General features: G+C 32.6%; 1 protein-coding gene across 1 annotated transcript; it reads left to right on the top strand.

The window, feature by feature from the left end:
• The first annotated feature begins 31 nt into the window (after positions 1–31).
• Positions 32–18,738, top strand: LOC141458711 (ATP-dependent DNA helicase Q5-like). Its single transcript, XM_074137057.1, has 13 exons — positions 32–188; positions 2,422–2,546; positions 3,327–3,491; positions 4,595–4,771; positions 4,889–5,071; positions 6,972–7,077; positions 7,250–7,361; positions 11,873–12,112; positions 12,569–12,790; positions 16,449–16,653; positions 16,741–16,923; positions 17,315–18,119; positions 18,202–18,738. Exons 1-13 carry the CDS (start codon positions 32–34, stop codon positions 18,294–18,296), a joined length of 2,775 nt encoding a protein of 924 aa, XP_073993158.1. The 3' UTR covers positions 18,297–18,738.
• Positions 18,739–20,162: the final 1,424 nt, after the last annotated feature.

The following is a 20,162-nucleotide window of genomic DNA, read 5'->3' as shown; positions in this document are numbered from 1 at the left end:
GCAGTTTTGTGACATTGTTTTGCCGTAAGTGATGACCATGAATGGAGACATTACCGCCTATATCAGCAGAAGCAGTAAAGAAAACTTGATGTCAGATGAAGATATATTTTTAATTTTAAAAAAACGATTTGGTCATGACTCCTTTAAAAGTGAACTACAGCAGAGAGCTACTGAGACAATTGCTAAAAGTAAGTTCAAACTTTTTAATTTTAAAGTTCTTGAAAATAAAAAAAAAGAGTAACTTTTGTATAGCCAATCTAAAGTTAAGGATATAAGTGTTAGAATTTAAAGAGAAATAGTTTTGTCTTCTATTTCACTTATGATTTGATTAGTAAATCTTGCTAATCTTAATCAAGGTTAGCAATGTTAAGGATTTTTGATTCTAAATTGGATGTCATCAAAATTTACACTTGTTTGGTGATTAATTTGATTGAAAATGAAAAGTATGAGACTCCTCATTATTTACATCACAATTAAGCATAAGAAACACCAAAATAATTACTCCAAATTATGATCCAAAATGAGCATTGGTTTGTATTTTACAATGGTTATTGGGAATTTTTTAGAATAAAAAATTGCCACATTTAGGAATGATAAATTACATTGTGGTCTTTTAAAATAAAGGTCAAATGATTAATCAAATTTAACAAAATTGTTATTAGATTTTAGCGATAAATATAGGAATATATAAGTTAATTTAGAATAGTTTCGATTCATTCTTTTGTGGAAAGCATGGAATGAATTATTTGATCCGGACCTACTCTGCTTCGGTATCTAAGAACCAAACAGATACTGTGTCTCAAGTCGCATTTAAAAATAATATTTTGTAAACGTCCAATAAACTAAAAATGTATATGTTCTTGGAATATAGGATGAAAACGTCGATGCCTACAATGATGCTGGCTCTCGAGGGCGAAGTCTCGGAAGTTTTCTGCTTTGTTGGCGCAGAAAAGAGTTATCTTCCTTTTCTTCTTCAACACTTCAGGGATTAGGCAACATGCCTGTTCAGTCTTCACAATTTTTTTTTTTCATCTCCATCTTTTCAATGGTCGCCCTATAGTTATACAAGTCTAATATTTCATTGTCTTCTTTACGTAACAATTCCCTTTACCGCTCATTCAGTGATTTCCTCTCGTTAATTCTTTAACAGTCGTGTGTTTGTAAGAAAATGAGGAAACTGCTCGCTGTAAACTGATTTTTCGTTTGAGCATAAAACATTATTTAACATGTTTTTTCTTGCTTAAGAAAAGTGAAATGCAAAAAAAGTCAGAAAGAAAATGTTTTCTTTTTATGAATGCTTAAGATCAGTTTAATTTGTAAGAATTATGCACCTGAATTTAAATGATTTAGTGAATAATATATTTAAGTTTAATATAATAATAACCTAGAGAGAGTTTATTTAATCCGTAATCTATTATCTCAATTTTTGGACATTAATATTTTTAAACTTTTCCTTTTGCGAACCATCTACTTTTTATTCTTGGGGATCCTAATTCTTTGAAGCTGCGTTTAATTGTTAATTGTCGCAGTATGAACCCGGTTAAATCTGCTGAAAAGAAACAAGCGCTTTTGTAAGAGTTTGGAATGCAGATAAATCGGAGCCGATCAAGGGCACATCATACCACATAAAAAAAGGTTTCTATTCCTCAAACTTCTTCAATGGTATCGTCTATTAGATTCAAAGTCATCATTCTGCTGAAATGATTAATAAATGGATTTAAAATTCAGAAACCTCTTCTGGGGATATTTATACCTTTGTGAAAAACAAAAATATCCAGCATTAAAAAAGTTTGGTCCTATTGCAAGTGGTAAAACTTCACATTACTGAGGAAGAACTGGAGTTGCTTTAAAAATTGTGAAAACTTTGGTTGGATATAATTGAGCCAAACAACTAGAGAACATACTCATACCTCTATCAAATGATATTTTAATATTGAATTGACTATATGTTCGAAGGTTCACAACAACAATTTTTTTGTGACGCTTTTCGACACTTTCAGTTTAGCGGACGAGGCAACTGATAGCCTTAAGATGTCATTTAATTTCTGATCTTAATCTAGCTTTGATGTTGGATGCAAGTCCGTAACCGGTCAGGGATTCAAGAAATATGCGTGCTAGGTTGAATAAAGTCATAAATAACTTATTTTCGCTCAAACAGCTAGATGATATTAAGTATTCAGTTGTAGTCCGTTCTACTTAGGCAACTCACAAAGTATTTTGTAGAAATAAGTTTTCCTCTGTTTTTAATTAATTAAATAATTTATTTTAATATAATATGTTTATTATATAGAATGTGTAATGATGTAATGTTCTTCTTGATATTGCTAGGCCTTTCAGAAATGTTTTAATTCAGTTGTATACTTTTTGAAGGCGTTATTAGCTCAGAAATTAATTTTTGTTTGTTTGTTTTTTTTTCCTCAGGAAAACAAGATGTATTTGTATCAATGCCAACCAGTGCTGGTAAATCGTTGTGCTTTCAACTTCCATCACTATTACATAAAAATAAAATTGCTATTGTATTTTCTCCACTTCTAGCTCTGATAAAGGTAACTGACCGTAACCTCTAAGATCCTTGAAGGATCAAAACTAATTTTAGCCATCCTGTTTTAAGCGCTTTCTTTCATGAAATTTAAATGACTGTTCTGAAAAATAGATTTGATTGTTCTTAAATATTTAAATAAATGGATCATTCCTCCACAACTGTTAACGTGGTTAATTTTTATAAATATTAGACATCAATTATAATTCTGTCTGTTAAATTTTGGATAAAAACCTCAAATATCCAAGTACGTGCTTATCTAAAAATTGTTACAGTGAAATTCATTCAGCAACCTATTGAAATGCAACTTATGAAGAGCCCAATGTGAATTTGATGTAACAATCAGCCAGACGACAGTATTTAAAAAATTAAGAAGTACTTGCGGTTTCACAGGCTGCAAATAATATTATATTTAGAAAAATATAAAAGCTTTATCCAGAATAAGGAAAGGACTTGTGACATTATAACGGATAATATTCTCTTCCACTATGGAAGTTGATGTGAGCACTTAATGGTGCCTGAGGATTGATCATTGTTAATTGTAAAAGTAGTACGTTAATGTAATGCGTACCAACGATTTTGTCATGTTCAGCTGAGGACACCCTCAACATCCATATGAGGATTATTGATTATATTAATTAATAATAAAAATAATTATAGGATAAACTACCTCCAAAATCAGTATTTTTTGTAACGCAAAAGACATCAACGTCTTTGTAATTCAATTTGATGCGCTAAGTTCATTTAAAAAAAATTGACTTTTTGATTTTTTTTTTTTTTTTCGCAGGACCAAGTAGATAGTTTGAGAAAATTAAAAATCAAAGCTGAAACTATAAATTCTAAAATGTCGGCGACAGAAAGACAACGAGTCATCAATGATATTAACTGTACCCAACCAAGTACTCAATTATTGTACATTACTCCAGAACAAGCTGCAACACCAGCTTTTAAGGTTCGAATATTAAATCTAAAAAACGTTCTTGTATTTATACATTTTACATTTATCGCTGCAGAGATTCTAAGGATATAAAACTCTGGCCAAGATATTAAACTAACATGTTTTAACCGTGTTCACTAATAAATGTGGTTTATTGTCCAAAAAAAGATTCTCTAAAAAGTCTGGTGTGAACGTTCGTGTGACTTTCTCTTAATACGATTCGTTTTAACATAAATTTTCTTGTTAAATAAAAAAAAAAAAAATTGATTAAAAAATGAATGTTAATTTCCTTAACTTGATTATATTAATTAATAATAAAGTTGATCATAATAGGATAAATTACCTCCAAAAGCAGTATTTTATGTAACGCAAAAGACACCAACGTCTTTTTAATTCAGTTAATTTCACTATAATATAAAAGGGTGTTTAAGGGGAGAATGGCGTTTAAGAGCTTTCCTTAAAAAGTTCCAGATTCACACTAGCGACTTTTGTAAAAAATTCAAAGCGACTTTCTTCAAATATTTGAAACTTATTGAGCCTTAGTAATGTTTGTGGCTCTAATAACCGAACTAATTCCTTCGACAATCCAAAAATAAATTGCCTCGGAAAAATGTTTCAAACAAAATGTGTAGCCTTCTATTTGAATAGTTACTACCAAAATTTATAAATCAGCTGGATTTCTTTTATACATTTTTCTTTCATAAAATTAGGGTTTTCACATCAAATTCAGTACTTACTAATGTTTTATAAGTGATAAAAACATCCCTACTATAAAATTACATACTTTAGACGGATGCCTAACATTCTTCTCTCCAAGATTGGACTTAGAATTAATTTTCCTTGCTTAGGTATCAAAGAAACTTAAAAATTAAATTTAATCTTAATTAAATTAAGATTAGTACATAAATAAATAAAGTGAACTCGAACTGGACGATTTATATATTTTGAGTTTCACTGACTTAACACAAACAAATAGGAAAACTTTTTTTTGAAGCTCAAAATGAGTTCATCCGCTGAAAATTCATAACTGAATATCTGCATGAACCCTCATGCAGGTCTTAGGAAGGGTAAATGAAAGTTGAAAAAAAACTAAAATTTTATATTTTCTTACTTTTCAGAACATATTTTTTAGTTTGTACAAAAAGAATAAAATCTCTTATGTGGTTGTTGATGAAGCTCATTGTGTAAGCCAGTGGGGCCATGACTTTAGGCCTGATTATCTTAAATTAGGACAGCTTCGTTCAGTTTTCCCTAATGTACCTTGGATAGCTTTAACTGCTACAGCTAGTAAAGAAGTAAGCTATTAAAGCGTTTATAACAATTGACGAATTATTATTGGTCTATTCCATCTATTCCTAAATTAGCTCAAAAAATTGATTTAAATTTTGTTTTAAACGATACTTCTAATTCAGGTAACCGATGATATTTACAAACAACTGAAGTTGAAAACACCCGTTGCTTCTTTCAAAACTTCCTGTTTTCGTTCTAATCTCTTTTATGATGTAATTTTTGAAGATTTGTTAAAAGATTCTTACAATCATTTGAAGGATTTCATTGAAGATATTCTCAGCGTAGATGAATCAAATGTTGAAGAGGTAAGTTCAACTGTTAATAAGTAAATTATCAATTATAATTTTCTAATTATTTTTTTCTAATTATTCTAAACTATTATCTAACCATCCAGATTTTAAATAGCAGTTAAATGATCCCTTTAGTTGTTTTCTTTAACCTAAGGGAATTTCCTTTTCATTATTTTCCTTACCGAACGCAGAGGAGCGAAAAAAGAAAGGGAAAACACTGACAAGTCTCTTGAGAGGCCTTCCGATTCGCGACAAAGTTGGTTTAAACATTAAAAAATTGCATTGTCGTAGAACGGAGATTTATGGTTCGACGGAGGATTTCGGGTTGTAAATACTGGGTGCATTGTACGTTGTAAAGTTTAGTGCAACCCTACCGTTAAGAACCATAGTGTGAAGAAAGACTTTATTGTGTTTTGTACAGTGTTAATGTAGTTAATAAGTTAAATTGTGGAGGAATTACTACAATTTATAGAATAAACCAGGGTGTCCCATCTCTGTAAATGGTCTTGGCCATCTCATTTCGGGAAGGCAACCAAAATCTTGTTTCGTGAGCTGGTGGAGAGGAAACCAAGTGAGGGTTATGTTTCGAAGTTTTGATTGGATTTTTTTTTTCGTTTCTTATTAACAATTGCTTATCATTTTAAACAATGCCTTTGTCGTTGGCGTTCAACCATTATTAGACGATGAGCTGCCAACATAATTCCTCCGTGTAAAAGCGATTGGTTTGCCTTCAATGGAGTTGTTTAATATGTTATGATCGTGTGCCACACAATTTTTCAAGATGGCATGTATCATTTTCTTTACAAAGCTATCAAACACCCGATTGGCACCGCTTGGACCGCTGCTTTCCGTAAGCCAAGTGAAGTGCTTATCCTCCACCACTTTTTTGAGCGTGCCACGATTGACCCGCATAGCAGAATCGTGTTCTATTGAAAAGTTGGGTTGCTTCTTACGGACACCATCCATGGAATCGTAGAACAGTAAAAGGGGGCTTAGTATCGCTCCGTAGGGCTAGGAACGATATAGGGAACGCTAGCATTAAACTGATTTTAGATCTCTAATAAGTAACGGCTTTGTGATGTGGATGGAATATATGCCCCATATGAATAAGGCTAAACGAAGCTGATCTAAAACGATTATTATTCAGTCTTCTTCGTCTCGGATACGTCGCCGTGAATCTCTTAAAGGTATGGGATGTTTTACATATTCTCCAAGAATCCTGAACAGTTCGAAACAATGTTGAACCTAGGTCTTTATTATTTTTTTACCCCTCACCAAGGTGTCCAGGATGTAACTTCCTGCCTTTACTGCGATGCACTGAGCAGTAATGACTCATGTGCGCAATTAATTGGAATCCTTCCTTCAACCAACACTCCCACTTAAGAACACTTGTCGTGCATTAAAATCATAGTAACTTTTGGAATTTCCTGAAACATTAGTTTTCATCAAAGTAATAATCAAAACCCAGGAAGTGAAGAGATTAGCTCAGGTGTGGGACAACTGAGCCAGAAGTCTCGAGTTTAAATTCAGGGAGCTCCCATATTTTTCTTTTTCCTCGAATACTTTATAACTACTGCCCGGAGATCTAGAAAAAAACTTTTTTATTATGTTTACCAGAGTTACTCTTTTATGTAAGTTTTCCTTTTCGATATGATATTTAGGAATTGTTGGTTTGAATCACGACTAGAATTAATGTATTTCTTTTGTTAGGTACAACAGACTTGTTATTGATCTTTTTTTTTTTCTGATTTAATCGCAGATACTAAATATATATTCTTTAGAGTTAAATCTCTAATAAGTTGCAAACTTTTTAGAAAGGAATAATCCTTATCTTTAGGCTATTTTTGTTCAATAAGTAAATGTGTATTAACATATGTGGAGATACATTGTTATTTCACCGCTAACAATGTTTTAGAAGAATCGTGGTTGTGGTATAATTTACTGTCGAACTAGAGGACTTACTGAAGAAGTAGCTAGAGTTTTATCTAATAAAGGAGTGCCCACAATATCATATCATGCTGGTAATAGCCTGAATTATTTGTTTGAATGAAGTGCAATAATGCATAAAAATTTTAAACAGATTATTTGTTTTGTTTTTTATATATAGATCTATTGTACTTAAATCTTATTGAACTTACTAACTATTCATTTATTCCAGATTAATAAATTGATTTTTTAATTTATTTTTTTTAGGGCTCAAAGATAAAGAAAGATTAAAAGTTCAAGAGGATTGGTCATCTGGAAAATATCGTGTTATCTCAGCTACAGTTAGTTTTGGGATGGGAGTTGATAAATCGTCTGTAAGGTTTGTATTAGTTAATGAGATATACAATTGCAAACGAATAAAGTAATGCTGGTATTTTTTTTATTTTTTTATGAGTTCCACAATACTTAGGTTTTTCCTTAATCAAATATTTCTTTTAACTTCTAACTGGTTCTATCCCGGGTATCCTCTAGTCTTAATCCGTACCATACCCTTCGAGCTACCCTTCTCCACTAATCCATCTCAGTGGCTAGAAGCTTTTTCCTAAAACACTTATTTAACGTCCGCCTCAGCGGCATATTGTAGTATACTTTGTACCAAGCTATACTGTCTTTTAGGTACTATTTAGAATACACTCTTTTCTGCGGGTTTCAGTATGTCGATTTCTTTTTTTGCGCTTATATTTCTTTGCAATACATTATTTTGACTTGAAGCATCCCTTACTGATGTAATTTTTTTTACATTTGTTAGTACTAAGTTGATAGAGATAGTTTTCCGGTGAAAAGTATTTTCATTGCATAAAATTAAACTTAAGGAAATTATGGCGGATTTCAAAGTAACAAAAAAATTATTGCCTTTCAGTTGTAGTTATGGAAGAGTTCCTCCAGCAGTTAAGGAGGTAACAACATATATATATTTAAGGTGCATCGACTACTGGGGTGATACTACACTTTGATCTTAGCCAAATCTGTAGGTCGAGCTAGTGGTGGCCTCATGTTATTAATTAATAAGAATTGTAAATTTAGTTCTAGTATTGTTTACAAAGATAACAACATCTTAATAATAGAATTAAACTATGGGACCACTAAAGTTATAGTTGCCTTAATTTATTGGAGGCCTGGTAGTATATTTGATCTTTATGTAGAAACTTTAACTGAAATTCTGAAAGATTTATCGGACACATATAATTGTCCTATTATCTTGGGTGGTGACTTTAATTCCCGAATAGGAAACCTAAATCTGATAGATGAAAATGTTGTTGAGAATACAATTTTTTATCCCTTGCGTAAATCCTCCGATACAATTATTAATAGAAGAGGGAGATTGCTCATTGAAATCATGGAGGACAACGGTATGGTGGTTTTAAATGGCCGCTCCCCCTTGGATAACCCGGGAAATTTTACTTTCATTTCTGCTCAGGGATCAAGTATAGTCGATCATATCTGGTGTAACTATGATTCTTTGGCCTTGATCCAAAATTTTGAAATAATTAATCTCTTTTATTCTTTGGACCACCAGGGTTGTACCATTAATTTAAATATAATAAGCGAATATATGAATGCTTCCTCTTGTGTGACTAATCTTAAATTGAGGTACAGATGGGTGGATCATTTGAAACGAGATTATTGTAACTTTATGGCCAGTACAGATTTATTATATTACCATAGTTCAAATACTGAAAATCTATATTTAAATATAAATTCAGCAATTAAAAATGTCGCTGACTTGTTAAATATGATTAAAAAAGTGCCAACTATTCCTTCTTTTCGAAGGGGTAATCTGTGGTTTGATGCCGATTGTCTTTCCTTGAAAAGAAATTTAATTAAGATTTTAAAGTTGTGCAAAAAATCAAATTTTGAAAAAAAAAATTTAAATCAATATATAACTCAGAAAAAACAATATCGCATTTTAGTCAAATTGAAAAAGAAAAATTATTATAAAGCTAGAATAGATAAAATTTCTAACATAAAGAACACAAAAGATTTTTGGTTGGCAGTCCGTGAAGCTTCTCCTATTAAGTTAGTAAAACCAGTAATAGATATAGAGACTTGGGAAATTTATTATAATAATTCTTATCCCCCTAAGAAGATAGTTGATTTACCTAAAATATTTTATTCTAATCCACAATTGGAAGCTAGTATTTCTTTAGTTGAATTGCAGCAAGCATTGAAAAATTGTAAATTAAATAAAACTCCTGGCCCAGATGACGTTCCATTTGAGTTCTATAAAAATCTCCCACCGTCTTGGGATCATTATTTACTGAACGTCTTTAATACAGTCTTACTAAATGAGAGAACCCCAAAATCTTGGTCACTAATACACTTAAAAACGTTACATAAAAAAGGTTCTCTCAATTACCCCTCAAATTACAGGGGGATAGCACTCCTAAATAGTGTTCCAAAAATATTTACCTCCATATTGCTTAAGAGATTGAATAATTGGACAGAACAACATTCTATTATACCTGAGGAGCAAGCAGGTTTTAGACCTGGTAGAGGTTGTCAGGACAATCTTTTTACTCTTTCTTCAGTAATTAATATCAAATTGTTCAATAATACCTCTCTCTTTGGAATATTTATAGATCTTAAATCTGCCTTTGATTCGGTCTCTCACTCATTATTATATGAAAAACTTCTAAGAGTAGGAGTGGGTTCAAAGCTAACAAATGTTATAAAATCACTATATGACAATGCTAGACTAAGGATTCTAACTGAGAATGGACAAACAGATGATATTCAAGTTTCGGCAGGAATACTTCAGGGCGAACCTCTTTCACCGTTGCTTTTTAACTTATTTCTTTCGGATTTGACTAGATTTTTCACGGAGAAAGGTGCCACTTCGATTAAACTGGCTAACTTCAATAATTTCTGTTTGTTATGTTACGCGGACGACATTGTCATCCTTGCTACTTCTATAATTGACGTAAAAGAAAAGTTATTAATTCTTGAAGAATACTGCTGTTTAAACTCCCTGAAAATTAATACATCTAAAACAAAAATTATCTATTTTTCAAAAAGTACACGCCCCAAAAAATTTAAGCAAGTTTGTATAAATAATACTCCAATAAACATTGTAAATACATACACTTATTTAGGTGTTCCTTTCAGTCTAACTGGGAAATTCTATCAAGCATCCAAACATTTCATATCAAAAGGTAAAATAGCAACAAATCGGGTAAGGCAGATTCTAATAACGTCTAAAGCAAATTCCATCAAACCCATCAGAAAGTTGTTAGATGCTGTTGTAAAGACTTCTTTACTCTACGCATGCGAAATATGGGCTTATAGGTATGCCGACGATCTGGAGGCAGTGCAGGTGCAATTCTTAAAACAAATATTTAATCTGCCGAGATCAACTCCTAATAGTTATCTCCGCTTAGAATGTGCAATATTTCCAGTTAAGCTGACTATAGTCAAATCAATGTTAACCTTTTTAATAAAACTTCTTGAGATGCCCTCTAATAGATTGCCCCGTATTTGCTTTGATATACTTCTGAGCTTGGACTCATTGTCAAGCACTAAATCTTCTAATTGGGTTTCCCAACTCAAATTGGAACTATTCTCGATTGGCCACCTTGACACTTTTTTATCGCTGGACCCAGTAATAATTAAGAGATCTTTATCAAATATAACTGATGCCTTAAAGAATAGATTTTTAAGTAATGACATTGCTTGGGTTATAGATTCTAAATATAATACAGTTTACAGAAACTTGAGTACATTTGGTCTTGGTGAATTTTACTTGGAGACTAATTATAATTTATCTAAGTCCAGAATTATTATTCAGCTAAGACTTGCAAATCTAAATAAAACAAGTATTTACATTAAGGGTACTAAATATATTTTTGATTCTTCTGTTATTTGTACTTTGTGCAAGCTTTTTAAGCCTGACTCACTCTTTCACTTTATGTTTGAGTGCCGACCTTTTGCGCCACTTAGAATTCAGTTAGCAGAAAACCTAAACATGGATATGTCCTGCCATAATAATTTATTTGAATCATCACTTTTAATTGAGTCCTTAGTTCAGGCCAACTTGATATATAACTATTTCTGTGCAGCCACAGCACTCAGAAGTTTCCTATTAAATGAGTAATCTCCCTCTGTTAATATAAATTTGGACGGGTTAGTAGTTAATTTTGTATTTGTCTAGTTATTATTTTAGTATTCTTGGTACCAGTTCTATATCTAGTTTGTTGGCTTAGACTTGTATTTTTCAGTTTTTCATCTTTTTGTAACGTTTGTTTATTTATTTTTCTGAGGATGAGATAGCTGTGTTACATCAATCAACATATATTTATTTTATTATTACATTGTCATATTATATTAAACTGATTTTGTTTTTCTTGACTTTCATGGTATTACTTTTATGTTTTATTTAGTTTTATTTACAGTGATTTAATTTTTATTATATTAAAATTATGTGGTTAATTTATTTTTGTATTGTATATATTGAACAGATTTGTATTTAGTTAATTTTTTATATATTTTGCCTAACTCGTGTTGAGTTGTATTACTCAAAAACAATAAAATTTTGATTTGATTTGACTACTGGGGTCATTAGCACCCCTAATTATTTCATGCTATTCTCTTCTTCTGGGTCGGCACGCGAACCTTACATGCACTCCATACACTTGCTTCTAGACACTTGCTCAGCAAGGACTAGGTCGTTGATAGCTAGTTCACTACATCCCCTCTTATCTCATCGATCTAGTCGATGAGGGGAAAGTGGAATAATAAGAGGGAAGAGTGGAAAGTAGAGCCAGCTAATATATAAATTACAAAACAGTGTGATTAATTTGGTAAAACGATGAATTTTATATTATTTTTTATTAGATTTGTGGTTCATTGGGGTATTCCCAGTAGCATTCCCGCCTATTATCAAGAAAGTGGACGAGCTGGTAGAGATGGACACCCAGCTTATTGTCGAATTTATCATTCAAAATCAGCCAGAAAATCTTTGGAGTTTGTTATTAGACAGGATCATGCTGAAGCTCGTAGCAGTGAAAAGAAACTGACTACTAAATCTTCATACAAGGCTTTTGAATTGATGGTGGATTACTGCGAATCTCCTAGGTATGAATCTTTTAGATTTGATATTTGCATTTTCCCACAAAGATAGTTTAAATGGCATAAATTTATGTTTGCTTTGAGGCATATATAAAATCAAAATTTTAGGTATGTGTGTACCGAAAATCAATGGAAGTAGGAAGGATACTTCGTTCATGTTCTACCATCACACATATAACAATTAATTTCTCTTCAATCGGCAGAATAATTTATAGCGATTTTTTAGGAAATGGCTGTAAACTTCTCTTAAATTGAGATTGTATTTGCAGTCTGATCATAACGATGGTGGGACATTTTTCTTTATCCGCATACTTTTCCAATTCTATAGAGGTGATCTTCCTGAAATGTGAGCTTGTCGCCGTTGAATTATTAAATAACAACTAGTTTGTGTAGGCATTGCTAAGTGTAATTTTAATTTACTTTCACTTTGTTTAAGTTGCTTAAAAAATTAATCATTTTCAGATGCAGGCACTGGAGTTTTGCCAAATTTTTTGGAGATGAAAAACCTGCTTGCAAAAATAAGTGTGACGTTTGTTTAAATGCGAAAAAAGTTGAAGAGGCAATAAGAGAATTTCATAGTCATCAAAATTATGTAAAATTTCACCTAACTGATGCAGGAGCGGCTGAAGAACCGTTTAGCAGTGCCTCTGATTTGTATGGTGGTGGAAGAAACGGAAATAGAACGTACGCAATTATTTGAATGAAATTCCTTATCTTTGACATGAATTTGCTATTTGCTATATTTAATCATTTAAATTTGAACCTTTCGTTGAAGGAACGTTTTATTCGTATCATAATGTTATACTGGGGTGAGTGAAAAAAAAGTACCTTTCTGATATTTTTTTTTATCTATTTTTAAGAAATAAGAAGCTACTAGAAAAGTAGCCAATTCTACTGAAGTTAACCATCTTCGGTAAGATTTTTTTTTTTCCTTGCGGCCACAAGACCACGCACAACCAATAAAGCATCGCTGCTCGGCTATATCGATCAGGATCTTTAGCCGACTCCCGAGCATCAGCCAAAGCAGAACACCACCTCTCAAGGTGCTCGACATCCATTTCGACTTGCCTGCTTAGCGGGAAAATGGGAGTGTCAAACACCCCGATACTATGCAAATGCTTAGGAAGGTAATCATACCCCGTTGCCAATCGAAAACCTGCAACTGCCCCATCTCTCCTCAGGTCAGATGGTATGTTCTGGTTAAGTAAACCTTCCCATTGTTTCCCTGCTCAGTCTGGGAATTTTTTTTCATTTCCTATCGTTTTATAGGGGCTTTACGTGATGCTTTTCACAGAATGGAACGTCAGGTGATTCACCGACTGGGCCTTCCGCTAACGCGTCTGCCCGCACATAACCGTTCACTCCACAATGGCTGGGGACCCACTAAAAAATTATTTCTTTTCCTTTCGACTCCGCTTTACTAATTATTTTGAGGCATTTGATCACATCAGGTTTCATCTCGTAAAAGTCTCCATTTAGTGCGGAGATTGTAACTTTAGAGTCTCCCAGGATTACTAGCTTGTTTTCGATTCGGTTGCTAACCAAAGAGAGGGCAAGAAAGATGGCCCTGACCTTCCCATCGAAGTTGGTCACGACGCTATCCACCGGCTCAGAAACTGTACTGATAAGGGAAAAACCCCCTACGACTGCATTACTATTTGCTGAAGAAGCCGAGCCATCTGTGCATATATATGGGTGATGAGATTCTGGTGGCGATAGTCTCCAGGTAGCAGCTTTTAATGCCATCACAGATGTGGTGGCCCTGTTAACCTTGGTGGTCAGTCTTAGTACGCATTTATCTTGTATATTGTTTCTTAAGTGAAGTTTTTAGGTGGAGAAGTTAACTCGATTACCCAACTCCAACCAACTACGTGCCACCAATTCCTAAGCCTTGTATGAAAAGCTATACTGTGTTTTTAATCTTTTTTGCGACCGAATATGACTTTCCCAATAGTTGATTTCCAATCTTTGTAATCTTTCGTGCATATTCATCGCTAGCCTTTCCCTATGCATCTCCAGACTTTCCAAAGTTGTCTGTATCTCCATGGCCGCGATAGGAGTTGAGCGTGGTCCACCAGTATTATAATACGCAGAGCTCTATTTTGCATTAGGTTGAGAAGTTTTACTGTCACATCCGATGCTGTGATAAGCAATTCCCCTCCGTTCAAGAACAGGAATCAGATACATGTTTAAGAACTAGAATCAGATACATCAGACAATATATACCTCTTGCAACGAAACTGTCCCAGCATAAAATTCAAGAACTTAGAAGAATTTCTGGCCTCGCCATGCATACAGCCTCAATCTGGCGTAACAGATGATTATCTGTCCGATCCTCAGACCATGTTTTGAAAGTTTCTCCAGATTTTATCGAAAGCGTTCTCCCTATTCCAAGGCCGGGCGTAACTTGAGTAAGCCATGCTAAGCATGTTCCGTGTACACCCCCATTTAGTTCCAGTTAACCTGTTTAGCACTTGGATTTTCCTCCCTCCTATTTCTGCTAGCTTTTCAGTATGCTTAGACCAACTTCGTATCCACAAAGGCCTTCTCGGTACGTCTGAGGGCGGTGGACCCAAACCATAAGGATATTTGATGTTTCTTAGTGGAAAACACCCTTACCCTTACATTCTTACCCTTCAACTGCGATTTATTCAAATTAGTTGATTCGCCTTCCCCTGAGGAAATTAGCCATTGATCGGACAGATAATCATCTGTTACCCCACATTGAGGCTGTACGCATAGCGGGACCAGAAATTCTTCTAAGTTCTTGAATTTTATGCTGAGACAGTTTCGTTGCATGAGGTTATGCATTATGTGATGTATCAGATTCCAGTTCTTAAACGAGTGTTTCTGAGCCTAAGCTGAAATTCCACTTTTAACGATTTAGCCTTCTAGGATGAATCTTTGCGATTAGATTCATTGTAATTCCAAAACTTCAAGAACTCTTTTTACAAGGTTTTCTAAGACTGAGCTCCAAAACCATTTCTAAAATTCTTATGACGGCAATAACTCCCATTGAAACAATTTGGACTCGAAGATTCACTTTTCATGACACCTATCAATTAGGTTGTTGATGCGATCACCCAGTGAATATTCTAGCTGCTTATAAATGACGCACGCTGGGAATACTGCACTTATTCAGCGCAATTCTCAGTTACGAAAAATCTGCAGGACATGTTTTCTCTCACAATTGTGTGATTTGAAGTAAAAGAAATTCATGGGATGCTTTAATCAGATTGTTATTTACCAATATTGTAAAAGTAAGGGTTTAGATAAGTGTGAGACTCTGTTCAAATGTTAGTTTACGAATATTCTTGCTTGAGCAGACTCAACAATTTCAGTAAGATTTTACCACTGAAGCCTACCTGAATCTTCTTTCTGTGGTGCTGACCCCACTCTTGAATTTTTGAAACAAACGTTGAGCAGATTTTCAAAATCTCATTCCATTCTACGGTTATGGTGTAAAACTTTTGATAATACGAGTCTGAGCTATCAGAATTTTCATTATTGTTAAAGACCATTTCATTAAAACTAAAGTTTAATTAAGAAAGTATCAATCACAGGTTGGTAACCTACGATTGAGAGTCTACGTTACAACTTGAAAAAGAACATTATTTTTTTTTGCTTACCCCAGTACGATTTTAGACTTTGCTAATGGCACTTCATTTATTTTTTATTTTTATTTTTTACTTTGTTAACAACTACAAAAGTATTATTTAATAAATTTATAAAATCACTACAAAGCGGATAAGCTTGTTAGGAAAACTCCGTGTTAAAACGTAAAAAAAATTGGGGTTTTCTTGTAGTAAACCATTCATATTTGATCATTAATGGCAATACAACTTATCGAAAGTTTTGTTGTGAGGTTGATCTCATATAATTAGATTCACAAAATTGAATTAATAATTAAAAAATCCTCAAAACTCACTTCCTCCTAAAGAGCAACTGAGATGTTCAATGTAAATTGTCTAATCTAAAACTGTAAGTGCAATTGTTCAATGTAAATCTGACCGGTAAGAAAGTTGTATAAGAGTTGATCGTCAAAAAATGCACTAAGAAGCATAAAGTTAAAAAACATTCAACTTTGACAATTTTTCCTCTTTTTATATAAAAGATAAATTCCTATATTTCCCTTAGAATAAAGGGCATATCCTCGACTTCATATTTTATAGATTTCGAGAAAAACGCAAAAAATGTGAATAAAATTTAAGTGAAGGTTGTATATATAGATTTTACTAACTACAGATTGTAGATTACTAATTTATTGTAATTGATTAAAGTACACAGTAAATTTTTTTTTTATAATTAAAAAATGGATATATTAAATTTATTATTTTCTTAGAGAAACAAATGAATACTGCGAGAGCATTGAAGGTATGTGGGGAGAGCATCCAAATGACAGAAAAGATCCTGATTTAATGAGTGAAATTAAAAAACAATTTTCCTTAAGAAAAAATGAGGAACACGAAGCTGAGGACGATTACAGAAAATCTATTGTTATAGCTGCGGGCAGTACTAAAACCAAAGTTAATGGTCTTACCTTGAAAGTTAGTATCTGACAAATTATACGCTTACTTACGAAATTTTATGAGCCTCATTGCGAGAAATGAATATTTTTTTCTTGAATTTTTTAGGTGAGAGAAGATTTTGTAAAATTTATTTCGGAACTTCTAGTAAAAAATAAAAGTATCATGTGCGACTCAACAAAAAATAATTTGAGCGAAAAGAATATTGAAAAAATAGCTCTTAATTTAGAGTACAATGCATTTTCTTCTTCTACCTTCATAAATGCCTACAGAAGAAAAATCGCTCATTTGGTAAACAATTTAAATTCTTTCTAATTAAAACCTTCAACTGAAATTATGGACTTATTAGGATAGCGAAAATAATTTTTACCACCATCTTCTGTCATGTCATTAAAAGTGAGAATTTTCTTAATTCGCTTGAATTGGAAACAAAAAATTTCACTGGAAACTTTTTGTGAATAATGTGGATAAAAATCCATTTTATATTTATGATTAACTTGTTTATATATAATTTATGAATTATAAATTTATATTTATAATTTAACCGATCGATTAAAACTGGATGGGTAGAAGTTTTCTTTTAATAAGTGGGGAAATTCATTTGTTTTTAATCAGTGTTATTTTGCCATTGTATTTTTAAAAGTTATGGGTTAAATCCTTCATGTATTATTATTTTTTACAGTTTGATGAAATAAAAAAAAGTACAAAAGCAGTGACGTTACACAAGAGTCTGAAAAATTGTGATGGACAAGTTGAAGTAATTGATGAAGACAATAAATTATCGTCTTTGATTAACAATATTGAAAATTCTAATAAAAAAGCTCAGTCCTCTTTTGTTAAAGTAAGTACCTTAATTAAACAGAGTGCTAAAGAAGTTGATAATCAATTAGAATCAACCTCTCGTCAGAAAAATGAAGAAATTTTATCAAAAAAAACTGATGACACTAATGATGAAAGTGATAACCAAAATATACCAAACAATTTTACGGATAGTGATTCTAAAGGCTCTACTTCTACGAACTTGTCAGAATTTACAATAAATGAGAAATTAGCTGGTAGCCAAATTAAGTTTGAAAATAAAGATAATTTGAATGAGGATATATCAAAAGATTCATGTTCAGTTCAAGTCACTGACAACTCAAGATTATTGAAAAGAAAATACGCTTTTTTGTTTGGAAGTAGCCCCAAGGAAGCTATCGATGATGATGGTGGTGTTAATTGGAAAAAGGTCAAATTATCACCTACAAAAGAAGATAAACTACCTGAACTAAGGAATCTACAACACCAAATGATTTCAGGAATTGGTGATGAAAGTAAACCTCAAGATAAAAAAAATGCACGTTTTGAAATGAAGCAAGAATTTACTGACGTAGTAGTAAAGTTTTTAATGCCTTATTACAAAAGAAATAAAATTTTGTCAAAAGATACATTTAAGCTGCTGGCACGGAAAATTGTACATAAGTTATTACCGGTACGAGAAGAGTACGGTACGTGTGTACATTTCTTTTATTCTGCTTACTGTTTTAAACTTCAATTTGATTATTTTTTTGATGTATTTGATTTTTTTAGGAAAGGATGAGGAAATGAAAATATATATTAAAAATCTTTATAAACAAGGTGTTTTCAAAAAAAGTAACCAAGAAATTGAGTACATGCAGTTCTGAGTATCTGTTTAAGATTTTAGAGAGAAACATAACTCCAATAATGAAATATCTCAAAAATTTAGTTGTAAATAAAATAGATACTGGAATTATCTTAATTATAATTGTAATTTTTTTTTTTTAAATTTCGGAGAGTCACTTATATCTATTGTTTTAGATCGAGAAGTAATGTAAAAAAACAGTGGTAGAATATTGTAGAATGCTAATCTTTGCCTGAGAATGTGACCTATATGTGTCATAGATCACGAAAATTGTAATTTTATCAAAACATAAATTTATATGTAGAATAGTCCAATATTTTGGGGAAAATTTAAGAATTTGTAATATAAGAATAGATAAAAGAAGGGTGATATTTGATTTCCTTATTGTTTACAAGTAATTATGTTAATTAATAATAAAAGAAAATGCTCTAAAGCATCACAATAACAGCTTTAGAACTAAAGTTTCTTAGTTTTCGAAATTTCCATCCTCATATTTCCATTTTTTAAATTGTTAATTTTAAATGAATGGAAACAGAAACACGTATCGCAGTATAAGTACGAGTAAACGTCTGTAGATACGCATGTATCGCAGTATAGGTAGACGTCCTATATATACGTATCGCGAGAGTTCCCTGTAAGTTGAGCCTAAGCTGGGTAATGTACAGGGTGTACACGGAGGAGAGGTCGAGAGGGAGGTGAGTTAGCAGCTCAAATGCAACAAAAAATATTCTATCCACTTTGGCCCGATTCTTATTAGTGTCCAAGATATTTGCATTTTCAATTTTTCTGTCGATATTCGCGTATTCCACCATAAAAACGGCGATAACTTTTCTATCTTTTATCCTGTAACAAATCTGTTGATTCCAAACGAAAGAGCATTAAATTTCCTATAAAAAGGCTTAAAATAGAGCCTCAAAACGTTTCTTGTGAACCATGTAATTTTTACTTTAATGTCTAAAAAATTCGTTCTCGATGATTTTTGTTAAAATTTTTAACTGTATTTTTTAATGATTAGTGAATCAAGGAGTCACTCAATTGAGTAATTGTAATTACAAAAAAAGCTGTGCATTTATTGAGCTTCAAGAATGTTTGATTTTTTTGTTTTTAAAAAAACCCTGCCCCGAACAGAGGGGTGTAAATGCAGCTTTTTATTATCAAATTGTTAATTTATTCGTATGTCAATTTTTGGAAAAGGAACAAAAAGAAAAGTAACCATTTTAGTATTGAACAATTATTTAATAAAATGGAAGTAAAAAATACAGTATCAATAAAACAAGAAGTAAGAAATACAGTAGGTAAGTGCCTACCTAAAATCGCTCCAAAAATTGTTCGAATTGCTCCCGAGTTCACGATGCCTAATTTATGAACTTACACGTAATATTGTTGACAATATTATCTTAATGACATAATGAATGTCCCGAAGTTTCGACCTCTCCTCGGTGAACACCCTGAATACTACTGCATATCGCAGAGTGGATGCGGACAATGATGTGATCACTTGTAATGCAGCTTCGAAAAAAAGTTCTAGAAGAGTTAGAGGAAGAAAAAAGTATATAGTAATTTCGAAAAGATAGGCAGTTCCACTTACAAAGCATGGAAGAAAATCACGGAAGAGGCCAAGGTCCTACTTGGACCGAAGCGCCCGAATTATTACAACAATATACAACCGGACAGTTTTAATAATTAGTATCATTGTAGTAAAAGGTAAATGTGTGACGGGATTAGATTGAGCTAGCCTAATTGACGGCTGACTACACTTTAACCGAATTTTCTTTGAGGAATCTACTGTGCACTGTCCTGTGATGGGAATGCATTTAACCCTGCTACGCACTGAAAAACATCCGTGACCTCAGATGTCAATCCTTTCAACACACATGGCGAGTGAGAG

This window comes from Rhodnius prolixus, unplaced genomic scaffold (genome assembly GCF_049639745.1).
Source record: "Rhodnius prolixus isolate KJV_2025 unplaced genomic scaffold, Rpr scaffold_1, whole genome shotgun sequence".
NCBI classification, from domain to species: domain Eukaryota; kingdom Metazoa; phylum Arthropoda; class Insecta; order Hemiptera; family Reduviidae; genus Rhodnius; species Rhodnius prolixus.
Note: the sequence above shows the minus strand (reverse complement) of the source record. Positions and strands in the feature narration are given on the sequence as shown.

Coding starts and splice junctions, on each gene's coding strand:
- LOC141458711 (XM_074137057.1), top strand. CDS start 32: ATGACCATGAATGGAGACATTACCGCCTATATCAGCAGAAGCAGTAAA. Junction 2,547..3,326: donor CACTTCTAGCTCTGATAAAG/GTAACTGACCGT, acceptor TTTTTTTCGCAG/GACCAAGTAGATAGTTTGAG. Junction 16,924..17,314: donor GAAGAAAAATCGCTCATTTG/GTAAACAATTTA, acceptor TATTTTTTACAG/TTTGATGAAATAAAAAAAAG.